The sequence below is a fragment of the Tetrao urogallus genome, assembly GCF_951394365.1.
Source record: "Tetrao urogallus genome assembly, chromosome: 14".
Classification (NCBI taxonomy): Eukaryota; Metazoa; Chordata; class Aves; order Galliformes; family Phasianidae; genus Tetrao; species Tetrao urogallus.
This window is the reverse complement of record NC_136827.1, coordinates 12,442,458-12,455,791: the sequence shown is the minus strand read 5'-3', so window position 1 is coordinate 12,455,791 and position 13,334 is coordinate 12,442,458. Positions and strand designations below refer to the sequence as shown.

The 13,334-nt window shown below is 47.1% G+C and overlaps 1 protein-coding gene across 1 annotated transcript in view; it reads right to left on the bottom strand.

The window, feature by feature from the left end:
- Positions 1-11,386, bottom strand: part of FAT2 (FAT atypical cadherin 2) — a gene marked incomplete at both ends in the record, with an annotated part of 35,771 nt that extends 24,385 nt beyond the window's left edge. Inside the window, 5 exons of the mRNA XM_079542473.1 lie at positions 397-607; positions 1,200-1,511; positions 2,365-2,426; positions 7,397-7,711; positions 8,122-11,386. Coding sequence (XP_079398599.1) covers positions 397-607; positions 1,200-1,511; positions 2,365-2,426; positions 7,397-7,711; positions 8,122-11,386 — 4,165 coding nt within the window. The remainder of the gene's footprint in view (positions 1-396; positions 608-1,199; positions 1,512-2,364; positions 2,427-7,396; positions 7,712-8,121) is intronic.
- Between the last annotated feature and the right edge of the window lie 1,948 nt (positions 11,387-13,334).

Below are 13,334 nucleotides of genomic sequence, written 5' to 3'. Positions count from 1 at the left end.
TCAGGAAGAAGAGGCTGTGCAAAGCAGATTAGGGCAACACTTCAAAACAGCAAATTACAGGATCACAACTGGCCTTTGTTCCTGGACAAGTTCTGCATGCTCACTGCCTGAGACCTGGGGATGACAGCCCACGTCCCCGCTGCTCTGTCACCCAGTGTCCCAGAGGGGAACACTGGCAAATCTCAGAATGTCATTATAAAAAGAGTGTTAGATAATTGCACTTGGCAGCAGAGCCCTTGGGCAGGCAGTGGTCTATTGATGCCTTTTTTGTGTCTGAGAAAGCTTTCTTTGTAGCTCACCTACATCTAAAGCTTCATTAGCTCAAGTACATGAGCGTTGGAAGCCGAAGAGTCAGCGCTCCAGACACCGTGCACCGCTTTCATTTCTGCATCTCACCTGTGATATTAAACCACACTTGGCTGGGACCCATCTCGATGCTGATCACTCCCACCATATGGTTGACGGGATCCGTTTCCATGACGGCAAAGTTAAAGTGGGGCTCATCGAACGCCAGCGGCTCTGAGGAGGGTCCGGGCCGTGCCACCCAGCTGATGTGGAGCCGCACGTGGGAGGAGAGCGGGGGGCTGCCGCCGTCTGTGGCCTTGACCTACCGAGAGATGCAAGGTGAGGGTCTTCCAACTCAAGCAACTCTATGATTTTGTGATGTACTGGATGAATTGGGGCTGGAAGGGTATACAAAGCCCTGTGGAAAGCTGCTTCTCCCACCCACCAAGTAGGAGCCTTGAGCCCTGTGTGTTCCCTAAATCCCACAAGATAAATCTTGTCCTAAGAGGCCATGTGTCCTAGGTGGAGCACAAATTTGTCTTGGGCATGGGGCAAGACTGCTGGATCCAAAGCAGAGAGATGGTCGCAGCCCTTGTTCTGAAGGCCCACAGGGTATGGGCGAGCTGCAAACCTGAAACTCACAGACTGTTTGGGTTCAGGTCCACCTCTGGATGAGACGTGGATCACTGTAGCCATCACTGGGGGTGCACTGGACAGTCCTTTTAAATTTTCTCTTTCGTTTTTAATAGCTTCTTATCTTCCACGTTGCTTCTCCCGCCCTTTCTCCCAGTTTCTGTAGCCCACCCTTATCTGAATCAAGTTCTCCCACTGTTGCTTTTCACCCACCTCTTTTCTTATCTTTCCTGTCTCAGCAGCCTTCCCTCTACACCCACTCTGTTTCCCTCTCTTCTCACCGTGAGTATGTTGTATTCAGAGGCAGGAAAAGCCTTCCTGGAGAGCACCATGCCGGTTATGGGGTTGATGGTGAAGATCCCTTCCTCCTCCTCCTCGATGGTGTAGGTGACCTGGCTGTTCTGGCCCTGGTCACGGTCTGAAGCAATAAGCCTGTAGACTGGCAGTGGTGTCTCTGAGGCTTCTCTCTCTGGGAGCTGCACCATGAAGAGCTTGTGGGGAAAACTGGGAGGGTTGTCATTGGCATCCAGGACTTGTATCACCACTCTGCTGGTGGACTTCAGGGCTGGGTCTCCGTTGTCAGAAACAGCCACCTGCCAGCAAGCAAAGGGACAGAGCTGCTTGTTGTGACCTAGGACATGAGCAGCCAGCCTTCATCCTGAAGGATAATGCATGTTGCCTACTACACTTCATCCTGAGAATAACAGGGTTTCCATGTGAATCTATCTTTGTATCTCAGAATTTTCAGAGCCCTTTCTCCTTTCTACAAAGCTAAACCTCGTGGCTGAAACTTGCACTGCCCAGTGCTTGCGCAAGGACAGGGCAGTGTGCCTGCAGGGCTCCTGCCTGCAGCAGCTCAGGGCAGAGGGTCAGGCATTGGTCATTAGGAGCTGCACGCCTGAAAACACCTGTATCCTTTGACTGACCTAGTTATCACCTATCCTCTCTTTGCTGTGCCTGTGCACACTCCCATCACATTGCACTGCAGAGGAATTTTTATCCTCAATCGCCTTGAAAGACACAGAACACCTTCTGGTCCCCATAATGTAAGTACACGTGTCTCAGAGCAGCTGGGGATGGAGGCAGGCATTGCAAAGCTACAGAACAAAGTGTGGTACAATGAGATAAATCAGGGTGGATTTCTCTGGCTTCTTCTTTCTCTGGTAATTTATTATCCAACCTCCTAGAGGACAATTCCACTCTTCTTACATTCCCACAGCTTCCAGAACAAGCCTTTCGCTCCTGTTTTCAGCAAGGAAATAATAAACCCCACAGTACTGCTGCAGCTGTCTCTTAGGGCAACGCACACCATTTAATTAAGTTTCCCAGCAGTTGGGAGCTGATGGGATGAGATTCCTTCTCTGTGCTCCAACATGCAAGGAGAGTTCTTTGAGGACTTAATACACTTGTAAGTAAATAAAGCTAATTACAATCATCATTACCTACCTCTAGGATATGTTCAGCCTTGTATTCTCGATCCAGCTGCCGTGAAGTCGTAGAAATCAGTCCTGCCAAGAAAGAAAGAGCCTTTGAGCTTCAAGAGTCAGTGCCCAGGGAAAGCAAGGGCTGACCAGATCCCCGTGTATCCAGTGGGTTTGTTTCAGGTTCCTGCTGTGATCAGAAGCAGATTCTTCAAGGAGCAGTTTGTCCGCTGCAGATCATTGGGTGAAGAAGCTGCCCTCTCCTCCGAGTGCAGAGGCCATGGAGGATAGGGGACCCCTCCCAGATCCCAACACATCTCAGATCCCAGACCTATACCAGATCCCACACCTCCCAGATCCCATAACGGCTGAGGGCTGTGGAGACCTTGTGGTGAAGCACTTGGTGAGAAAGGCTGCAGAACCAAGAAAACAAAACCTTTCTTATGCCTCGAAGTAAGAAACATTCTGCATGCGCTGGCAGAAGTTTGGCCTCTAAACGTGTCTCAACTCCTATTTTCCCCGTGTTGAACCTTGCTCCTTGTAATTTGCAGTGTTTTGACAAAACTTTGCCTTCTGTCTTGGGAAATACCCTCCCTTCTACCACTAGAATTTGAGTCTAAAAATAAGGTACATTGTTGATGGTGTTGGTACATAGTTTGAGCCTTGCCTGATAGATGGGGTGAATCCCCCAACACCTGCAAGATTTGAGGGGTTTCTAAAAAATACACATTGGTTTAACTGCAGGGAATAGCTTGGATGCAGAAGGGAAAAATACGGCTTTTATGAAATAGTTTAAACCAAAGTTTAATTGCCTCCTTTTGGCCCAGGTGAGTAGATGCAAGTATGGAAAGGATGGAGCTGAGGTTTGAGTTTCCATATCTTGTTTGGGAATAGTCCTTACCGTATGCCTTTATTCCTCGCCTTTGGTGAATTGAAACTCTGGACCATTTGCACAACTACTTTACAGTACTATTTGGCCCAAAGCCAACAAGTTTTAATTAATACCATTGTTTTCAGTTGTACTGGGGCTCTTTGGTATATTGCTGTTTAGGCATGAGAAAATTTCCAGTGGCTGCAGGAAACACCAGGCAGCCGAAGGAGGAGTGCAGAGCAGCTGCTTGGAACAAGGCTGTTATTAACTGTTTCCACTCGTTCTCTTGGATTGCTTGTATTTGGCACCAGGCACTGCGCTGAACATTTATTTCATGCCTTCACAATCATAAATCAACACTCTGGCATGGTGACAAGATGATTTGGAAGAGTGGTTACCATGGATTTTTTTTCCTTCCTAATCCTCCTATTGACATCTCAGCAGGTGAAGGAGACTCAGCAGTGGCCAGGGAGCCACTTTCTTTGCTGGTGAGAGGCTGTAGGGTTCTGACAGCAGCCAAATGCTCAACATGCATGGAAATATTCTCTTAGTGGGGCTCAAAACAGAATCGCAGCAGCTCTTGACTGAGATCTCTGATGCTCTGCTCTGCATTATCAGTGGGCTGAAGAGGACAGGGAGTAAAGTCAGAAACTCAGCAACTTCATGGAATGATTTATAATTTTGGTCTAACAAGTCCACAGGGCATGCTGGATATTAATAACAGAGCCAACCAATACTCATGAGTACACTGTGGATACTTCCAGTTTATCTCATTGCAAAATTCAGTTGCAACAGACACTCTGTGTGCACTTGGTTGCTGCATGTCGGCTGTTGGAAGGTAACTTAAACCACTCTAAAGAGATTATTTGGATCTGCCTGGCCACACCCTGGAATTCTTCTGTGACCTCATGATAAAAATGAAAGGAACAAGCTCATAGCTGAGATTCTTACAACCAGGAAAGGATTGTAGTGATGGCACATGAACTGGGACTTAATAGTTGTCCCGAATGTCTGTAGAAGATGCTCTGATCTCCTGAGGAAACTGCTCCTCCCTTTCTTTTTCTGCCACCCCATACAATGGAAAGTGCCCATTTAGTTTTTAATGAGAGTGTTTTATGTGCTTGTGCATGTGTGTGCCTTTCCTACACCTCTGGAAAACATCAGCCAGCCTGTGCAACGGGATTTGAGGTGGAGATGGCTCATAGAGCTGGCACTGAAGGTTTCCTCTAGAGGCTGAATGAAAGTGCTGAAGGTCCTGACTTCATTTGGCTGGCTACCTGAGCTCAGTGTTCACCTGAGTGTCCAGAAATGATCCCTTCTGTCACTTTCCCAAGTCCTGCCCTTGCAGCATATCTATGCACAGCAGTGGGAAAGGTTTGCCTGTGATTCTCCTGCTCGCTGCCTTGAAAGCGGAGAGAGGAAGGCTGGTCGTGTTGGAACAGGAGCAGCAAAATTAACAGTGCGTTGTTGTCAGGGAATAAAGAAGAGTAATAACTTCTGCTGGCAAGAGCAGGGCTGGGGTGGATGTTGCTAGCCCCCCACCCTGGCTGCAGGGAGGAGAATCTAAAATAGTTAAAATAGCCAGAATCAGGTTTCCAAGCAATTGAGCTTTCGCAAGAGCTGTAGAAGGGAAGAGGCTGTTCCCCTGAAATTCTCTTTCTCTTGTCCCATTGTTGTTTCCACTTTACCCTCTCCACTCTCCTACCACCTCCCCTGCTGTTCTGTCCCATGCTCATCCTGTGGCACATTGTCCATGGAGCAGCAGTGTCACCATCCCTCAGACTCAAAGATGCTCTTCCATGCAGAGAAATGCACGGAACATCTGGTGCCTATGGGAAGCCTGTGGGCACTGACTCAACAGGAGAATCACCAGAGTAGGTAGGAGCTGGAGATGAATAGGCCAAGACAGAGGGACAGCCTTCCAGCAAGATGGATGGCTCTGTCCTGACTCCTCCTGCCACAGTCTCCTAGTTCCTCTCAGTCCTGCTTGGACTGCAACTTGCTTCACATCAGTGACTTCAACTCAACACAAAACAAGCTGAAAACTCTTCCAGCAGAAGAATCCAACCTCTCGCTCTCTCCATCTCTCTATCTCTCTATCTGTCTCCCATAAATACTGCTCTGCACCAGCTGCCAGCTTGGGCTGGAGAGATTCCATTGCCCATGGCAGAAAGCTTTCATCTCACTGTGCAGTTTTATTCCCTCTTCTCATTAGCCTTTCATTTATTTTCCCTCTTTTTTCTCCACCCTCTTGAGAGCTGGAAGAGCTTAGAAATCTTCTGTGGTAGTTCAGGGCTGCTGGAGGAGCCAAGCTCTGCTGAGGGATTGTTGTCATGGCCACCCTTGTCTCCTTCTAAGGCCTCAAGAGGACAAGCCAAGGGGCTTTGCTGGGTTTGTGTCCACTGGCCAGCCAACTCCTGTCTTGAGGTACTGAACCAAATACAGAACAAGCTGGCTCTAGGAACAGAAACAAGTTACTTGTGGTAGAGTGGCACCATGCCCACAGTAATTGTCCAGGGCTATTCTGCTGGGTTATTCCGGGTGTAGACACGCCTGCTGTAAGAGTCAGAGCAGTCCCTAATTCCTGTTAGTGCACACAGTGTGAACAAGTTTCCTCCTCTCCCTCTGCCAGGGGGTTCCCACCAGCAGAATCCTGCCTAGGGGCCATGGGGGCTTGCTGGGCTGACCCCTGGCCCCTGTGTGCCTGAGTGCTGGCAAGATGGATCACATAGATCCCTGGCATCTCAAGAACTGAAACATGATTGGGTCTTTTAATGATGATTTCCTCTAGATAATAAGGGAAGCATGCATTTGAACAACGGAAGACATGTCATAACTAAATGAATGAAAATATCTCATGGTTTCCAATAAACTGCCTGCAGCTCAGAGATTCAGACAAGCTGTGATATTTTTCCTGGCAGCAGTAGAAGATGACTTCTCTTCCGATACTCTAAGCATGAGGATATACACTGCTCAGTTTATGCCAACGTTTGCAGGTAATCATTTGTTCTTTCAGATAACACACATGTAAGGAAAGGAGAACTGAGTCCTCATCAGGCTTGGAAGCAGGCCTTCAAGCAACCTCACACTCAGGGTTTAAAGAAGAGACCTCCAGCAACTGGCCAGGAGATAAGATCATCTCACGAGCTTCTTACAGGACTGACAAACGTATCACTCTTCACATGCAAATTATCTGACTGCAGAGAGAGATGGATAGGAGATGACTCACACCTGAAAGAGCTTTTTTTGTCTAAGATGGGAATTAAAGCATTGGCTTAGAGGTGAGGTACCTCACTAGTAAATGTTTGGATTTGGCCAGTGTTGATTGTTTTAGCATAAAACACGGTGACCTTGGAGTCCAGCTTCATAGGGCTGCGCTCACACCGGAGCGAGCCATCAGCTAATGTCACTGCCTCAGCCTTTTCCTGTACATCCCGCTCCTTCCCCTTTGAGAGCAGGCTTCTCTCCCACTGCAGTAGTGAACCGCTTTTATCACCCGCAGGAGATCAAAGTCATACAATTAATCCTCTCCCAAACCCAGGCTTTGTGCCCTCCCTTCCCTCTCCTCCCAGGAGCTGATAGAGCGAAGGGCATGGAGCAGCTTTCCCTGCCAGACTGGCCCGATGTCAGCGCTCTGGGATAGTTTAAGGAAGCTGTTTACAGTAAACATCAACTGATTTTTGCTGGTTCTGAAAGATCTGGTAATTAATCCCCAGATGAAAGATACAGTCTAGGAAGATGGCAGCAGAGGCTTACTGCACTGACTGCGCTAATGGAACCAGGGGATGGGTGGAACCTTTAGAGGCAATGGGATTCATTTTTATTAATCCTGCCTTGCTGGCTCTCAGGAGCAAACAGTCACCTCCAGTAGGGTGTTTCCTAGCTCAGGCTGTGCAACAGCTCGGTTGTTTATAAGGGGGAAGAACAAAAAAAAAAATCCTTGGTTCTGTGAAGGGCTGTGAACACAACACATTCGTGCCACTCTAAGAGCCACCTGGCTGCAAATGGCAGCCTCCAGGTGGAGGGTTTCAGTGGTCAGCCTCCACACAGTGTATTTGGAGATGGACTTTTCCATCAGAAGGAAGGTGTGACAGTGCAGCTGTGTGGGCTGTTTTCTATTGAGCACATAGCATCTTCTAGGCATTTGAAAGACTCAAAAACCAGAGTTGAGTTGGGCCACTCTTACCTGTCACAAGGTTAATGGTGAAGAGTCCTTGAGGATTTCCAGTTAGGATGTGAAAAGTCAGTTTTCCCTCTGAGCTAGAGTCTGGGTCTAAGGCATCGAGCTGAAGGACAGATGTGTTTGGTGGGGAATTCTCCATCACAGAGGCATAATAAACAGGTCTGGACATCTGAGGAGGGTTGTCATTGGTATCTGTGACTTCAATGTAAATTTCAGTTGCAGAAGACAGAGGAACTGTTCCCAGGTCTAGGGCTAGCACTGTCAGCCAGTAGTGAGATGTCCCTTCTCGATCAAGTGGTCCGATGGTCCTGATGGTGCCTACAATGAAAGAGAGTGCTTGTGAGGGATCTGCAGAACTCAGACCACTTTGTCTTCAGTGCTACACCAGTTTGTATTCCTGGTCTGCTTACTGTATTTCATGGAGATATAAACATTGGCACCAGCCTTGCATGCTGTGACACTGTGTGGCAGATAGGGGCTTGCTTGTGTTGGAGGTAATTTGGTGCAAATGTGAAGGGGAAGGCCTGGGCAGTTTGGGTGAGGGTTGACATGGATTTTACGCTGTTTAAAGGAAACAAACCCTGCTTGCTCCTCCCCGTATACAGGATTACACATCATAAATCCCTGCAGAAAAGCAGAGGATTTGAACGCATTGGGTCAAAAATCAGGCAAAACACAGCATGTTGTTTCAGCCTCTGAGGTGAATATTTAAATAAAGCTGTTATTACCTGTGTCCTTCTCAATGCTGAAGACGGACAGGCCAGTGCCCTCTCGGAGGAAATACTGAACCTCTCCATCTTTCCCCTTATCGATATCCTTTGCTGTGACCATCATCACGGATGTGCCCTCAGGGCTGTTCTCCTGCACCCAGCCTTTGAAGACAAAGGAGGCAAAGCGCGGTGGGTACAAGTTCTCATTGACATCAAGGACGTTCACTTCCAGGTGGCAGAGGGAAGAGCGAGAGACGGGCTTCCCACTGTCACTGACCTGCACGGTTAGATTGTAAGAGTCCTTCTTCTCATAGTCCAGCTCCTTCTCTAACCGCAGTGCTCCAGTCAGCTTGTCTATGTGAAACATCATCTCCTCATCATTAACAAGGCTGTACCTCACCTCTCCCCCAGAGCCAGCATCGGGGTCAAAAGCCTCCAAAAAGAGGAGGATGGTTCCTACAGGCAGGTCCTCTGGGACCTTCACACTGTTCAGGGCTGGGAGGCAGTGTGGGTCGTTGTCATTTACATCCTCCAGAGTCACAGTGAGATCTGTAACGGAGAACAGCTCATAGCCTGTTTTGGGCTGGTCCCTAGCTTTTATTTTCAGTGCATAGCAAGGCCACAATTCTCTATCCAGGGCACCTGTAACTGTCACTTCTCCAGTGACACTGTTGATGGCAAACTTGTCAGTGGGGGTTAGGAGAGAATATTTTACTCTCCCATTATCATCTGTATCAGCGTCTTCCGCCTTCAACTGAGCTATTGTTGTCCCTGTTGCTACATTTTCAGGTACCGTCACCCAGTAGGCACCTTGTGGGAATCTAGGCGTATTATCATTGGTATCCAAGACATTCACAGCCAGGAGTTTCCAAGATGATTTTTGTGGTGTGCCAAGGTCATACACAGTAACGTTAAGAATGTAGAAACTGGTTCGTTCATGATCTAAAGGAGAAAGGACTTGGAGGAGACCTAGTTCCAGGTCAATGGTAAAGCAGCTGTCAACATTTCCGTCTGAGATCACATAGACCAATTTCCCATTAAAACCAGTATCAGGATCAACAGCTGAAAGGTCAGCAATAGTTGAGTTGATGGGAACATTCTCTATGATATCAATAGATCGTGGAAAGCTGTCATCAAATTTTGGAGCATTATGGTTTATAAGGTGCAAATTTAGAGTTGTTTCATCATCCTGCCCTTGGCCTTGAGCCTGAGACTCAATGGAGTGTATGATAGTTTCTGTCAGTTGTTTCAATACTCCTGTTTCCTCACACTGCATTTTAACAGGGAGACCTTGGCTGACCACAGTGATATTTACAGATGTTGGCAAAGCATAGTTCTCCCCATCTGTTGCAGTTATTTTCAAAGAGTAGAAGAGTGGCTGTTCAGAAGGAAGATCTCTCAGAGATATTCTAAGAGATATTACCCCAGAGATGGGATTCAGTTCAAAATGCCGTAACTCATTGCCAGACTTGATTTCATACTTGATACGCTGCAGCTCATCACTATCGATTGCAGAGACTGTGGCCACAGGATTCCCAACAGGAAAGTCCCGTGGGATGCTGCCACTGCAGCTTGCCTTCTCAAACACAGGAGCGTTGTCGTTGACATTGCTGAGCATGAGGGAAACGTACACCTCCGTTTCATGGCGGAAGGGTGAGCCCCAATCTGATGCCCACACTCGCAGGTGATACCATCTCTGCATCAACTCATAGTCCATTGACTTGGAGGTGGAAATTACGCCAGAATACGGGTCGATGACAAAGGGAACTGATTTCTGGTTGGCTATGGTGTAGGTTACAAAGCCGTTGTCTCCTTCATCTTCGTCTGTAGCTCTCACTGTTAGGACACTGGTGCCAGGAGGAACATTCTCATCAAAGGCCCCACGGTATGAAGACTGACTAAAACTTGGAGCATGGTTGTTGCAGTCAGTGATGTCAATGATAACAGTTGCAGATGTGTGACTGTTAGTGGTTGCAACTTCAAGTTGAAAATTAGATTGCTCGTGGAAGTCCATTGCTCTGACAGTAGTAATCAATCCAGTGTGAGGATTGATTTTAAAATTTGTGCTGTCAGGAGTAGGTCTCAAAACATATTTAAGATTTGGAAGGATTGGTGTAATCTTCACCATAACAACTTGACTTCCAGGTGGGGAAAATTCACTGAGCTGGACTCGGTAGACTTCTTTCTCAAATCTGGCAGAGACATACTTGGAAGGAGGTATATGTATAACTCTAACAGGAGAGAAAAGCGGTGGTTTATTCTTGTCCTTGGCTTGTAGACTGAGGTTGAAACCAAAAGGGTGAAGTAGCCAATCGATCTCTTTTATTGCCACAATCATGAACTCTGTGCTTCCAAAGTAGGATCTGATGACTGCAAAATGCCTTCCTGGATCTCCATCTATAAAGTCTACTGAATCTATCCCTGCTTCTGAGTCACCACTTTCTACAGACAGGCTTGCATAGACAAGGTCTTCGACCAAGTCAGGCAATGCCACTTTCACTGAGGAGATAGAGGGGGGTTTCCTGGCTGAGGGCTCCACTTGGATCATGAGACTAGCCAGGTTCCCAAAGCCATTCCCCTCCTGGATCTTTCTCATTCTATCCACAGCTAAAACTTGCAGGTGGTGCCTGCCTCGATGGGTGCTGTTCAGCCTACCAGTGGTCACAACTGCTCCTGTGGTGGGGTGGATGGTGAACAGGTCTGACTTTGTGTTGAGGGCATAGTAGAACTCTGCATTCTGGCCAGCATCGGCATCCGTGGCACTGAGTGTGCTGACCACTGTTTTCAGAGGAGTGTCTTCTCTGATGGACACTTTGTAGGAAGGCGGTGAAAAGAGAGGTTTCAAATCATTTCTGTCAAGAATGTGGATTAAAACTTTGGCCCAGGCTTCATAGGCAAAGGTGTTCTCTGTGGCCTTGATTATTAACATATAGCTGTCTTTGACCTCTCGATTTAAAAGTGCTGTGTTGCTGCTCCTAGTTCTTATTCTCAAGAAGCAAAAATCCCCAATGACATGCTCCTCCGTTTTAAAGAGACCACTGCTGTCTCCAGAAGCTATTCTGTATCTAATGTCCCACTCGGGGTCAGTCTTGTAAATACCCATTTTGACATAGCTCTCCACGTAAGTCTTGGGAGCTGAGTTCTCGTAGATGGTGGCATTGTAGAAGAAGTGGGTGAAGTGCAGAGGGGAAGTGTTGCCTTTCTCACAGCTTGCATCATGGATTGTGCAGTGCACCAGTAAAACAGCAAAACTCAGGAAGTTCCTCTTGGTAATGATTTCCATGGTGTGGTGTCTCCTCAGGTCCTGCAGGGATTAAAGGAAGAGCATCATGAATTCTGGCACGTATGGAAGAGGACCATTTTTATCAAAGCCAATGTGCTAGAGGAAAAGTCATAGGATCATAGAATGGCTTAGGTTGGGGGGGGACCTCAAAGATCATCGAGCTCCAATCCCTCCTGCCATGGGCAGAGTTGCCAGCCACTAGGTCAAGCTGCACAGGATTCCATCCAACCTGGCCTTGAGTATCAGGGATCCCTCTCTTGTGCTGCCTGAAAGAGCAGATCTCTAGCAAGACACTTCCACCACGTTGCCCTTGGATGAGTAACTCCCCTGGTTCCTCCTCCTGATGGCAAAGCCCCAGGCTCAGGATTCCCACCACCCATGACCACCCAGCATCCACTGCCTTCTCCAACAACTGGTGAAAACCTGTGGTTCTGCGAGTCATCTCTGCGAATGTGTGTATCAAAGACATGAGTTTGATGTCACAGAAGGAACTGGAGAATGCACCCATGATTAACAAGGATGTAGCTTTATTAGGCAGCTTTGCAGGGCTCGTTAAAGGATCAAGGCCTGCTCTTTTCAAAAGCTTGGTGTGTGCTGCTGTGTGTGCATGCAGGGGTTGAAGCCAAAGATGAGCTAAATATAGGTGCATATATTTCCCATAGATATCCCAGAAGATCTTTATCTGGAGCTGTTTCTTCCTCTTTTAAATTTAAATTACATATCAAGTACCTGCCAGTCATTTGGCACATTCCTAATTTAAACAGGGAAGACTTGTTTTTCCAGACACTTTTTCAAGACTCATCTCTTTAAAAGCCAGAACTAGTTCAGTTTATAAGTCAATTCGAATGTTAGGAATAAATTATTGGAGCCTAACTAGCAACGTGTGTCACATTCTCTCACTGAGATGAACTGCTGATAAGCACAAAGCTGTATATTTGATGCTCCATTCAAACCCCTTTTCCCTTGGTAGGCACGTGCCAATCACCCAGCAATCTCACTGCTGTGGTCATTGAGAGGAATGGCCTCAAACTGAGTGCAGCAAGTCAGTATGAAGTGAAAACATCAGAGCAAGTTAATGCAATGTAGACTTTCCGGAGGTGACAAAATTCAGACTCTTTTATGGCAACATCATTGCACTTCTAGAAAACACACCGTAGTCACAAATGCAGTGTACGAAAGAAAATCATGGAGGACAAGGATACGAAAAGGCACGTTGTTCCTTCCAAGGAGCTGAAAACTATGTTCTGAAACAATCTGCTCATTACTTAGCAGCGTCTAAGAGTTTGGCAGCATGTAGGGACTTGCCTAGAGCTGCTTCCTTCCAACATTTTCAACTGCTGAACCTGGAAATAAAATGTATGCATGCTGGGTGCGCGTGTGTCTGCACGGACTGGGAAGCAGGAAAAGTCACATACAATTCAGTAGAATAAGACAGCAGAATAAAACAGCAACAAAAATACAGTGTTGTTTCATGAACAACAGAGTTAATGAAGCCGATCGTTTTGTATCTGGGCTAATTGACTTTTTAATTCAATTGTACTGAAATGGCAATGTGAACTCATCTCTTATAAGACATCAGAGAACCCACAAGGCAGAGACGTTATGAACTCCACAACCACAAGAAGAGCCAGAGCTAGAGAACATGCCTTCTTGAACACCAGCAATTCCATAAGGGAGGATAACCTTGAGCAGGGAGTGGGTTTTCTGGCCTTTAACAAGATGCAAACACTCTTCTGAAACTCTCCTGGAATGTCCTGAACCTGACTGCTGTCTGTAGACTTCCTGACATCTAAGATGGTCTCAGCTCGTGTTGGTGTTTTTCCTCTGTGGGGACATTAGCAGGGTTATACACCTCCGTCCAGTTAATTGTTTTGCAAAACCAGTTATGACCTCATGTTTCTGAGAGCTTTGCTCTCAATTACAAGCTGGGCTGAAAGCAATCAATGGC